The sequence below is a fragment of the Tenebrio molitor genome, chromosome 6, assembly GCF_963966145.1.
Source record: "Tenebrio molitor chromosome 6, icTenMoli1.1, whole genome shotgun sequence".
In the NCBI taxonomy this organism is placed as follows: domain Eukaryota; kingdom Metazoa; phylum Arthropoda; class Insecta; order Coleoptera; family Tenebrionidae; genus Tenebrio; species Tenebrio molitor.
This window is the reverse complement of record NC_091051.1, coordinates 761,470-774,328: the sequence shown is the minus strand read 5'-3', so window position 1 is coordinate 774,328 and position 12,859 is coordinate 761,470. Positions and strand designations below refer to the sequence as shown.

At 41.3% G+C, this 12,859-nt stretch overlaps 2 protein-coding genes and 1 long non-coding RNA gene across 4 annotated transcripts; 1 reads left to right on the top strand and 2 right to left on the bottom strand.

Annotated features, from left to right (window-relative positions):
- Positions 1-8,787: 8,787 nt before the first annotated feature.
- On the top strand, positions 8,788-10,576 carry LOC138132506 (uncharacterized). Its single transcript, XR_011160091.1, has 2 exons — positions 8,788-9,230; positions 9,284-10,576. It is a non-coding gene; the product is annotated as an uncharacterized lncRNA (long non-coding RNA).
- LOC138132505 (uncharacterized) lies at positions 9,245-10,104 on the bottom strand. The gene is made up of 2 exons (XM_069050018.1): positions 9,978-10,104; positions 9,245-9,931 (listed from the first exon to the last, which is right to left on the bottom strand). The coding sequence occupies exons 1-2, from the start codon at positions 10,017-10,019 to the stop codon at positions 9,266-9,268; spliced, it is 708 nt and encodes a 235-aa protein (XP_068906119.1). The 5' UTR covers positions 10,020-10,104; the 3' UTR covers positions 9,245-9,265.
- LOC138132504 (embryonic polarity protein dorsal-like) lies at positions 10,469-12,844 on the bottom strand. Of its 2 annotated transcripts, none has more exons than XM_069050017.1 (6): positions 12,575-12,844; positions 11,907-12,367; positions 11,620-11,855; positions 11,326-11,566; positions 11,194-11,277; positions 10,469-11,141 (listed from the first exon to the last, which is right to left on the bottom strand). In XM_069050017.1, the coding sequence occupies exons 2-6, from the start codon at positions 12,343-12,345 to the stop codon at positions 10,663-10,665; spliced, it is 1,479 nt and encodes a 492-aa protein (XP_068906118.1). In that variant the 5' UTR covers positions 12,346-12,367; positions 12,575-12,844; the 3' UTR covers positions 10,469-10,662. The 2 variants fall into 2 exon arrangements, with proteins under 2 accessions (XP_068906118.1, XP_068906117.1); XM_069050016.1 differs by having other exon boundaries at positions 10,469-11,144; positions 12,575-12,842.
- Positions 12,845-12,859: the final 15 nt, after the last annotated feature.

The window sequence follows — 12,859 nt, the reverse complement described above, 5'->3', positions numbered from 1 at the left end:
AATGATGTATGTTTGCGAAGTAGAATTAATCTTTTTGTCCAAAATAAAATAAACTTTGAAATTTCGAACGTAACAAATTTATTTTTAATAAAAAAGAGTGATTTAAGAAAAAAATCACTCAAGTACTGTCGCGAGCAAAAAAAACTGGTCGTCAAAGCCATGTTTTGACACAATGGAAAATGCTCCATTGTAAAACGGTCGTAAATATCATAACATAACCTATCATCATGTTGTATGACATTACTTGTCATTTTTTTCTCATTTTTTGACACTTTGTTGACATGGGCATAATCAGGCAGGGCATTTTTTTTTTAATTTGTGACAATCTAACCAAATTTTGAAATGACATTGACGGTCAGAATTTTTGCTCGCGACACAGTACATATTTCCAAGAAAATGGAAAGTAATTGTTAAGGGACTATTTGCATAGTCATATTAAACAGATTAACACGCTAATAAGTGCCTATCGCCTTTGACAGCGGCTCAACATTAATAACCAGTTCTAGGTAAATGCCAGGAACAGTCAGTAAGACGTCTTTTGTAACACTTTCCTTATCCAAAATAAATTGTTCCTCTTTACACCCTTTTTAGCGAATAAAATGCTGCCACAAAATATAGAAACCGTTTTTTTTTTAATAAAGAAATTAGGTACCTAAATAATAATAATAATATCTAATATGTAATAAACTATGTATTAATATGTATATCGGTTGTTTTTTTTAAATTTCACCTTGTAGTAGGCGTTGAAGAGTCGATTGTGAACACACCACTCGTGTAATCTCTTTTTAATAAATCTAATAATAATAGTTATTTGTGCAACGAGGTTCTGTGTAAATTGGGCTTCTCTAATTGCCCGAGAGGCCAGATTGAAATACGAGCGTAGCGAGGATTTTAAGGCCTCGAGGGCAATTAGAAAAGCCCAATTTGCAAAGAAAGGAATTGCATACAAAATTTTATTGTTTGAAACGACGTCCCCAAAGCTTCCAAATCTATTAAAAATGATTTCGCATTTGCTTTTGACAGTTTTGACAAATTTTTCAAGAAATGTCACTTTGAATGTGTTGTCTAGGGCAACGATTGGTTATCTGCTGTTTTTTGCTTTAGAGCAGTTAGGAGGCAGTTTACAAAGGAGAAAAATGAGAATTTATGACAGTTGAAAGCAATAAATAATTAAATTAATAATTTAATGAATACATCTTTTCGGTTTGATATAGGTAAATTAAATTAAATAAAAATCATTGAAATGTACAGTCCCAAACTTATTGCTTTGTTAGAATCCGTAGGTAGTCCTGGTAAGCAGCATATTTACATATTTTATAATTTTCTTTGAAGTTGACCGTCACCCAGGTATCAAATATAATCTTCTAACGACTTTCGAGGAAGCTCCTTTGACCAAGAAGAATGTTATAACCAATAAATGAAGGTTTGCAGCCTCATAAAAAGCGACAACGTTGTTAGCTTTCTTTGACCGTTGCCATATTTATTTATTATTGGAGAAAATAGATGGACCGTATCGGTCACCATCAAGGAAAGAGGTATGAAGCTCAGCTCAGCTCATTAAAATTATTCTGGAAAACGAGACAACAGAATGGTCGCTTAAGACTAATAAAATTGACAAAAGGGATAAGTTCAGACCATTTGAGAATTCGAAAACCCCATAAATATATTTGATTAGAAGATTCCAAATATGTAATCTATATTAATCATAAATTGATTTGGAAAAACGTTTTTTAAAGAAGAATCCATGGATGCCAAAATCATAGCCCTGGGTATCATATCAAAGAAGTTATAAATTAATATTTGAATCTTTTTTATTAATCAGCAATTTTCGCTAATCATCTTTGGAATTCGATTGAAATTGGGATCAAATGAAAACAATCTAAACAAAAAAACTGTTACATTATAATTAATTAATATGCTGCACCTAATTCTCACATTGAATTAAGTTTTTTTTACAAAAACGAGACGAATCCAATTGTATCTTCTTTTTCTTTTTCTTCTTCTTTTTTGGGTTAAAAATAGGTCAAAACGAAACGAATTTCGATACATTTTTATTCCGTTGTTTGAAGAAGTGGAAGTGCTTAAAATGTTTTGTCAGTTTTTAATTTCAAGTTTTTAACACTCCTATCATTAATTAATAAAAAGTAACATTCGCCATTTTGTTGAGCGCGACGGATGTCTCCGGCCGTTGACTCTGCAACCAGCGGCCCTGAAAGCCAAAAATCGTGAGATCTCCTAATTAGCTGCGTTCGCCGAAACTTATGTAAATCCGCGTTGCGTAATGCGTACCTCCAATTAGGAGCGCCTTCCAGAGCATGCCGGCATCTTCGACCGGAAAATAAAAACAAAACCCTCGAAAAATTAATCGAAAGGAAACAGCTGCCCCCGCCAGAAGGCCACCTAAAAAAATCCCAACCCTTCTTCACCTTGCGCTTCCGACCTACCACAACCCCCCAGATAAAATCTCCCCGGGTCACGGAATGACGGTCCGTCAGGCGTGTTGGTGTTTCTCACACTCTGAAAAATGGGTCGCGCAAAGGACGCGCTCTTGCGCAACTGCGACGTACGCGAAATCATTTTACTATCGGTATAACAGTACTCCTCATACGCCGAAGAATTTTCTTCGCCGGCGAAAATGGGACACCGCTGCTGTACAAACAAGCGCCGGTACCAACCGCAGATAGCTAAAAGTAATTTGCATCAATTCCGAGCTAATAAGATGGCGGACTAACGGGGCTTTTGTTTGCGCAACGAATGTTTTTTACTTTTGATTGTTTGGATGAGGAGTTAGCGAGATGGCGACCCGACGATTAGGTACTCGCACTGGTGCGATTTGGCCCCCATGGGTCATTTCTGGTCGACACTATTCCAAAAATAAACCTAACGGCGATAATTACACCAAACAACACTGCCACCGGCGCAACTTCTTCGCCAATAACGATAACGTTAATTAATAATGAGCGATGCACAATTAGTAACGGTAACAATAACAAAAACTAATGAAAACCCCCCCAGAAAAAAAAGCAGTAAAAACTCTCGCTACGTTTCTCTTTCTGCACACTGTCCCTACTTTATTTTTAATTCTTTCCAGTTCTTGACGATTAAAATTCAGAAAAAAAACCCAAACAAAAGTTTTTGGTTTGTCTTTGCTCAAACTTCCATCAAAGTTATGTTTTTTTTTTGCGTTTTAAAATGTTGCAAAGAACAAGAAATGTACTCCAGGATGAGAACATAATGAATATCCATATTATTTCATACATCCTGGTTGAGCTTCTTCACGTCTCTGTTGTTTCTAGAAAATTGTGATTTCTTAGAAGTACAAGAATATTTTTATTCATCCTATTTGTCGGTCGTGTTTTGATAGATGAATAAAAAAGGAAGAAATGCGTAACAGGCTGAAACTAGTTCAAACCCAAGTCGACCGTAAACCTCCCGGCTAGACCAAATTCTGCAAATCACACTTTGCGAAAAAATCTGCGGCGCCACTGATCCAAACCGAGCGTTCGTCATCCTCCATCGACTTCTTCGCATCAAACCCAACCAGAAAATTCCAATTGGCTCGGTCGCAGAAAACCGTTAATTCGAGCGAATTAATCCAAAACCTGCAAAATTCCATCCCCATAACCCCACCTCTCCCATAAACCTTTTCGGCATTGTGTCACTAAGCCATCGTCCAAAGTAAGACACGTTCATAAAGGAACAACAGACATGACGCGAATTCTATCCTGGGTAAGGTCGCGACGTCGAGGCGGTCTCACTCTGGCGCGATTCTCTTGGCGTCCGGCGCCTCCTACGTCAGTTTTAGCTTCCCGCGAACCAGATTCGTCGACGTGATTGGTCGACATCCCCACGTGACGAATGTCTGGGCGCGGTTTCGCGGAGCGGCCCCACCTGAGCACGCCGCGCTTGCCGCTAGCCTCGCGGGTCAACGACTGGATGTTACCTGAAAGACATTCAGCATTACCAAAGTCAAGGCGGCAAAAACGATTATATCATACTTGTTTGGCCGAATTTAGCACAGTGGTCGTAGCTATTGCGCGTGGAAATAATTTTCGACAGGATGCCGGTCGACGTGAACAATTTCGCTAATGGCGGCAATTACGCAATAGATTCCTGCTTTTTCAGCGAAGATCGATCAAGAAGAGGTCCCGTCGGCCATCTGGCGTGCCTCTTGAACTTGTTCGCTGAAAATTCGCCATTCCCACGCCTGTAAAACGACACTTACATTCCGGATGGAGCGTATTGTCTATTGTTCGACAAGCGCCACCTGGTGTTTGTTTTTTTCGGCGTGATTGATGGACCACCGCAGCCCCTAATCGAGGGCCCACGATTAATCGATGGTTTTTTGGGACGAGTCAGCTGCGTGGTCAGCATCTGGCCCCCGGAATCTCGAATTACTCGGATCGATTGCGATAAGGTTTGGGAGTGACCTTGGAACGGTGCGCCCTCTCACCGGACTGTCATAATTGGTTCAAGCCATATTGTTACATAATTTGGATTTAATTGTGAAACGGTGAGACCTTGCGGCCCGGGTTCAACAAATCCAAAATTAGACCCTGATGGCTCTTTGATTGTTGCTCTTTCGACAGTTTCGCCGCTTTTCTTAATTACCGTGAAATTAAGGAAATCCAACGTCAATCCGCATAGCAGGCCCAATCTAGATACCGACGGATCATTGTCACTGCGATTTTTTGCGCCACGCCAATGGTAAATTAATTGGTTTATTATACCAATTTGTAACAATTTTATTGTTGAGGCTATGACGAAGGAAGTTTGTTCGTTGTGTCGGTCCTCGCGTATGTAATTTATTTTTTGTTTACTCCTTTACATTGCCACAAATCACCAATTTCGACGGTCACGGCTCTCTCGACTACAAAGGCCATTTTCCAACTGACAACTGTCAAAAATGACATTTACCAAACTTGTCATTTGAGTGTTTGGGAAGTGTTTGTGTTCCAGATAAAATCGTCCATGAGTCAGTCGTTGGTCCGCCGCAACGATGAGGCGTGGAGTTGAGGTAGCGTGGCGGAATTTGTTAGCCGCACAAAAGCAATCGGTGACATAAGTCGTGGGGGCGCTGCGGACAATGCGAAAGCACCGCCGTAGGCGTACGCCCGAAACGGTACCGGACATTCGCAGGGTCAGGGTCCTGCAAATATCAAGAACAAGCGTCGACCCCGAATTTGGCGAATCTCCTCGCAACATCCCGGCCTTGAACGGTGTTTAACTGAAACCGATCTAGTGGTAGGTTGTATATGACATGCGGGAACAATCCAGCATCACTTTCCACGGCCCGCTACGCATGGAGATGAATAACGAGACCGAATAGCTGTACTCGGTTGCATAAAACGAAACCGAAATTGTGCGATGACGCCGGTGGCGTTTTGACCCAGGTCAAGCCGACTCGGAGGCCGTAAAGTCGGCCCCGGCGCGCTTTATTGGAGGGATGGTGGAGGCACTTTCGATTTTGTTGGGGGTCGTAAATAATCCCGAAGATAGTTTATTGGACTTGTGCAATTCGGTTTTATTGCGAGGGCGAGTTCTCGGAAGGTTGTTGTGCAATTTGGGGGCGAAATCGAAAGTGAAAAGGGAACTACCTGGGGCTGGTCCGGCTCGAATTTCGACAGGAAGCGTATCGATTTGCTTTAAAAATCTTGTTCCCATGGATCAGAAGATGAGATTGAGGTTTCGTGGATGATATTTACTCGAAAACCACTTTAAAAACGGATAAATATTGGACTGTTAGGTGTTAAGTTTTTCAGGTTAAATATTTAATCTGGTAGTTTGAACAAGACCGCATCCGTTCGACGGGACAGGGCCGGTTTGGCGACTTTGCCAACTCTTGTAAAAAAACGTAATCACAATTGTTTATTGACAGATTCAGACCCGGAGCCTTATTTAGTGACAGTCGCGTTGGCTTTGAAATTCTCTGATTGGTGGTCCACTTCAAACAAGGGAACAACGAACGCGATTGACTTTGTTTTCGTTCTTCAACATCTCGTCTTCTAAAATTAGAACATTTGTTCTTCTAGATTTTTCCAGAAGCGATCAAGTCACTACTTTCAGGGTTTATCCTCCAAAAATGTTAAATAATTCGGAGAGGGGCGCGTTGATTTGGTAGTTTATTGGGGAAGGAAGACCTTGGGGTGTAAAGAATCGCTTTCGTTTTATTTCGAATTTGGGATTGTTTCCTTCCGTGTTTGTTTGTGCAGAAACTGTCACTTTTGTCATTGACTTGGAGCCATAAATTGCCCAAGTCGAAGCATATCTAAATGCGCGAGAATGCGAGTCGATCGTCGGTACCGGCGCAAGACAAAAACAAGACCCAACCTCCACCTCTTCGAGAGCCTCTTTTTCGGTTGGCCAAGGCCATCCGATCGAAATTTCCCCGTGCATAACGGTTTTTTGACGAAACCAAAATCCCAACCGGCGGTCGATTGTGCAAGAAGTCGAGGAAGAATGCGCGCCAGCTTGTGTCCGAAGAGAGAGGCCTTTTCTAAGCACGTAGATCGAGTTTTACGGCTCGGGATCATAATAATAGACAAGTTGTTTGTCCACGGTTGGCGAACTGGCCATGGCGTAGCAAATGACTCAAAAGAGACTCGAGCAAAACCGGGAAGTAAACTTGGAAAGGCCAATAACCCAGCGACTTCGGTCAAGATCACTCCATCTCGCTCCTTCCTCCTCTTCGCCCGTTACCCGCCGGCTGTCCGCGCTCCTCTTCGCGGCCTCGCCAAAACTGACCCAATTCGCGGTCGCACCCTGGAGAAGGCTCCAACTAACGGGACAAGCTCACCGACGACCCCCCAAATCGATTACTGCGCCACTTTTTGCATCCGAAAGTGGCCAGATTACGGATTAATTGCACAAGGCGGGGGTCATTTCCTTGCTCTCTTCTACAAGGTTGCGTCGATCAGCTCGTGCGTGGATAATGGACAATGGTGGACAATCGAAACAGGAGTTTTGGTGGTCGGGGGGCTACGGCGACGCTCGCACCGGACGTCTCCCATGCAAATCACTCTGTTTACTATTAAAATCTGTATCCGTTTTTTCTCACTATTGTTGAAAGCTCTGTGAATGGTCGGGCACAATGCACGCGGTGCGATTAAATCGCGGGGAATGATCCGAATTTTTTACCTCGGCTCGTTCATTGTCAAGCGGCGTGGAAAAAAATATTACATGATGCCGGAAGTGATGCTTTGTGCGTTTTTTTTTCTGATTAAGCGTGCAGAACGAACCGCAAACAGCGAGGACGCGGCCAGCTAGGCAACCAGGAATACGCACAATCGAAACCTCTTCAACAATAATTCTTGGCTTTATCCAATGAGACCACCGCAAAAAAATACGAGACTCTTATTTTCTAAGCTTTACGATCGCTTTAAATTTATTTCTCTACAAAATACATAGTTGTCATAGTTCTTTGTTTTACAATTATAGTAAATTCAAAAAACTCCTGAACTGTCAAAATTAAATTTTAAATAAAATCCTTGTTTTGACTGTACTTGGATATAAAAAAAGTGTACCGACATCAAAATCTAGTTACAAAATATATTTAGGTTATGTTTTCATTTTTAATCATTGAACTAAAAATGTTTTAGAGCAATTTAATAAAGTTTTTTCACGATCGGGAGTAGAAATCAATTTCGGATGTCAACATCGTGACAGAAGTAGAGCATTTTCTCCCTAGGGAGCAAATATTTGCAAATACTTGCTCCCTAGGGAGTTTTCATTTTTTTGACAGTTGTGACAAAAATCTAATGGGAGTTTTCATTTTTTTTGACTGTTGTGACAAAAATCTAATTGTGTTGTCAAGGCAACTACTAATTCCATTAAATTCATCGAAAGATGACAACTCATTTGTCATCATTTTTTTATTCTTAAAATTTGAGATTTTTGTGCTGTTTCTACTCCCTACCGTGAAAAAAATAGTATATATACTTCTGGAGAGAATGCTCATTTTTCCCTCGGTGCTTTGTAGCCCTCGGGCTTCGCCCTCTGGCTACAAACTGCACCTTAGGAAAAATCATGCATTTCTCTCCCTCAATATATAATAGTATACTATTATAAAAAACATGCGACAAACTGAAAACAGGTAACAAATTAAACAAAAACAACACAACACACAACCAAAACCATCAAAAATAAACTAATCTGTTTCATTTATTATTTAACACTTGATTAACACTTATCTCTCCAAAATTTTCATTTGTGAATCACAAGAACGAACACCAATTCTTAGTTAACAATACTGGAGCGGCTTTGGCACAAATTTGTAATTTCTTCCCGTTATTATCACTTTTTTGTTTGTTCTTCATAATAATTTCTTATGGCCCTCTTCTCTCGCGCCAATAAAACCACCCTAGTTCGTTTTGAACTTTCCATTTTAACCTTTTTAAAAACTACACTTAAATAATTTTGCAATTTATTTGACAATGTCAATTTAAACAAATGAATAGTTTGAAAAATTAAAAAATCATAGATAACAACTGGGCAATATGAAAATAACTAGTGATTTAACCAACCTAACTGCAATTTTGATTTTGACAGTCCAGATGTTTATTGAATGGACTTTATGTATTTAAGTATTATAATTAATTTATTTTTCTGTTTGCTGGCTAAGTTGGAGCGCAGCGGAAGCTAGATGAAGTTGGCCAACACGAAGCACCATCTAGTGTCAAGGAGCTAAAGCTATTTTTCTTTCGTTCTAGAAATCTACTTGGTTCATTTAAGCGGTACTTAAGCCATCTGACTTGCATCTGACGCACTTAAGTCGTTTTATGCTAAGTACTATTTTCCTTGCGTGGGTTGCTGACGTCATAAACTTCACACTGGCGTGAGGTGAGACACTCCTTGTTTTAAGAATACGTCTTTCTGACGAAACGATTAAAGAAAGGTCTTTGAATCCCGGGGATTTTCCATCTGAAGAATTTGTTCCGTAGAGATTCGACTTTTTTACCGTTTTACATCATAAAATAATTAAGTCTGCGGTGAAACTGCGGACGGAAACTCATTACGCCGCGATAAGATTAGTCACTCCCTGCAGAACAGCTTCCATTTGATGTAATCTTAGAAATGTCAGTTAGTTGCATCACAAGGGTTTCGTGGAAACGCCTCATTGGTAAAATTACTTATTTCAAGGTTTCAATCGAAACGTTTAATAAACCTTGACACTGACTTAAGTTAAGTTTTAAAGGTTATGTAAGGTACGAGCGGATATGAGGAAGTGTACGGTAATCTCCAAGACTTTAAGGTGCCACCCAATTTTTTATAAAAATGTATTTAGTGATTGTAACGTACAAATAAGAAAATCATCCAAGAGCTCCACGTAGATGTTCAACGCTTTGGACACGATTTTTTCCAACGCTCCGATCACGTCGTCCTCAACGGCAGCCAACTGCATCTGATGCTGTTGTTCTGCACTGTCGATGACCAAAGGCAAAATGTGTTGCAACAAGTGGATTTTCCCCAGGGCCTCCATCAAGCAATCGGTATCGTCGAGTAACGACAAGCAATTCTGCACCTCCAGTTTAATCTCGACCGTTTTGTTTTGGGCCATCATGAACACCTCTCTCACATTAGAAATTACCTTCTGTCCCATCTCCACACCTTTCACTATCTCATCTTTGATCTCTTCGGCACTTCTTCGCCGAGTCTGATCCAAATTCTCGGCGAGGTTCTCCAAGCAATTCTTCATGTCGATTTGGTACTCTGCGAGAGCTTCCGAGATGGTATCGACATCTTCTTGTATATTTTCTAGGTGCGTTTCTATGATGCCGTTAGCGTCAAAATCGTAATTAGTGAAATTGGTGATAAGAGTTTCGAACAGCCGCGTTAAACTTGACAGATGGAGATTGATGGGGAAGTAAACGTCGTCTTCTAGGAGGTTGAGGCGCTGCACTACTGTGATCTCCACGGATGTGTCGCCGGCGGTCTAAAACACGTAGAACAAGATGGGGTGGTATTTAGAGGGTACGTACCTGGGCAGCGAAGATGGCCAGGAGCGACCATATTTGGAGCATACTTTGATTCTGATAACAAATCTTGTGATGGATGATAAGATAATTGAAACATTTTATCAGGTTTGAACGCGAGACGCCTTGAAAGAAGTACAGGAAAAAGTGGTGAAAAGAACACGATGTTTCTTTTTTTTTTGATCAAGTTACACTTTTATCTTATCTGAGAATTGCTTCTTTAAAGTAACACCTGGATTACGTCTTATCGCCGCAAATAGCAGCACCGTTTAGTAGCAAAATTCAAGTGACCTTGCTCAGGACATCAGGTCAATGATAAATCAGTTACAACTTCGAAGAATACGTCGGGGAAAACCTCGAGCGAGCGAAAAACGCGAAAAGTTGTGTCGACGACTCCATTCATGATAATTCACCGGTTCATTTCTCAAAACAGGTTTCCTTTTTTTAATCAACTGCGATTAGCGATCTTGCATAATTCTATAGAAAAAAGACGAAAAAACTGTTAACACGCTTTATTATAACAATTAATATTCAATAAAATTTGAACAAGAAGCAATCATTAAAAAAGTATCAATATATGTATAATAAAATTTGTACAATAGAAATTTATTTCGATTCATGTATTTTTCTAAGTATATTACAATTACATAAGAAAATTCGGCACAAAGGACAAGATATAACCACAACACAACTAAACTAATAAATCACTCAGTGACATATTCTCTTGAAATGTCTCTGACAGTCTGTTGACATCTGACATTTCCAAGTCCCCTGAATTCAGATGAATCGGTTGGAGTTCCAGCTGGTGGTTGTCGAGATCCAGTAGCCTATTCATTCCTTCCACGGTTTCCCAATTTTCACTAGCACCTTCGCAGAGGTCATTTGTGATGTTCCAATTTTGTTGCATCGTTTGCGAAGTGGATGGTGAGGCCAAACTGTCGATGAGAGGAAAGATGTCGAGAGGTTGCTGCTGCGGCCATTGCAGCGCAGGTAGAGGTCCACCCGTTCCCATTGTTGTTTTCAGGGGTAGATTGAGATTATTCGTGACGTTCCAGTTGTCCTGGAGAGGAGTCGTTTGTATGTTTCCCTCTGGATTCAGATTTGCGAAGGGTTCTGGCCACGTCATGGTGCTTGGTCCTTGAGCGTCCTCCCTGCCAGCTAGATAGGGCACTTCTACCAAGATTGATTAAACGCGTACAAACAAGCAAAAGAAATAACTCACTGTCAATTGGAGATCGAAGAAGCTGAGCAAAAAATTCGTTGGAGTCGTTGTATTTTTCTCTTTTCCGTTTCAGAGCGCCAGGTTCTGAAAAGCAACGCTAGTACCAATATTGACAATTTTACGAGGACTTACTTGCATCCGTTGGCAAAAATTCGAAAGGGAGAGCTTTGCTGTGAGCTCCATCTGAAGGTCTTTGCAGTTGTATGAAAACTTCGACGGGGTTTGTGATTTCGGGGGTGTGGTACGGGGGCGGTTTGAAACAAATCGCTGTTTGGTTGTACACTTCTGAAGGTTTAAAATCACCGAAACCCTCCCACACGACTTGGCCGTCTTTCGTTTCGAAAAATCGTACTTTTATGTCTTCTTTGATCACCTGAGAAGACAAAAATAACACCCGAAGAGTTGACCAATTAAAGAGATACGTACCCTCGTACAGAGAAGAATAATGTCTGGTTTTCCCCCATCGGCGTAGCAGTTACAATGTGACAATCTGTGTATTTGCGGCTCGGGGATGGTCCTCCTGTTGTAAATGGGATCACTGACAACCGGATTGAGCACCACCGAAAACTGCCCCGGCACTTCCCCTTCGATCACAACTTGAAAGCACAGCCTAACCGCGGATAAGTCCATCGACTTTACGTCGTCCCTGTGTTTGAACCCCGCTGTAAATCAAATAAATCAGCAAGAGATTTTTTAACTCCGCAACTCCGTACTCCTGAACGGGTCGATGTTATCCTGTTCTCTCTCCTTCAGCGACTTCTTCAGATCTCGCTTTTTGACACACTGTACCGCCTGTTTCGTAAACGAGATGGTGGTGTCGGCTGTGATGTTGGTGGTGAAAGTGCAAACTCCCTTTTTGCAGTTTTGGCCCACCAGAGTGTAAGGATGCGGCTTGTAGGGTTCGTCTTTGGTGACACAAGACACCACCACCGCAGCTCGACCCTGGTACCCCATGACTCGGATGGCGAAGGGTATTTTGTGTTCGGGGGTGCTGGAGGCGCCAGCGAGAGTGCCAGGGCGGCCCTCGCATTCGTAGCGGAATCTCACGGATTTCGACGGCTGCTCTATGATTTTGATGTAGGGTTTGGGGCGGCATTGGGGGACTAGTTGTGGAGTCAGAGGGTGTGGGGTTTCGGGGACCGGGGCGAACATCGCGTAGACTGAGAGTCGAGGCCTGAAAAGTATTATCACATTATCTACCTTGTCTACAAAAAAAAATCTTCTGTGTACACAACATGCGATATCTATAAGCAAAGCCTTAATTCTCGCAATTAACTTAATTTGTTGAAACGATTCATTTCTACGAAATGTGCGGGATTTTACCTACAGTGATGTCATCAACAACATACAACAATAATAACATAATCGCAAATAAACTTACTTGTTGCTACAGTCTCTTGTGTTGTGTATTTTATAAAAAAAATTGATAGTTGGATCGGAAATGGGAATTATCGAACTTTGTTGCTATGGCTAGATTTAACACTTGAAAGAACAACGCAACATTACGCAGGTCAAGACGCAAAAAACACAATGCACGATGTGTTGAGCTGACATTCAAAGCGGTCAACTAGTTGCGGTTCTTCCCGTTTCGATAGTTTTATACGCAACTCATCGGCGAGTTCTGCCGCAAATCGGACGCACTTGAAAGGCAACTCTTTGGAAGATT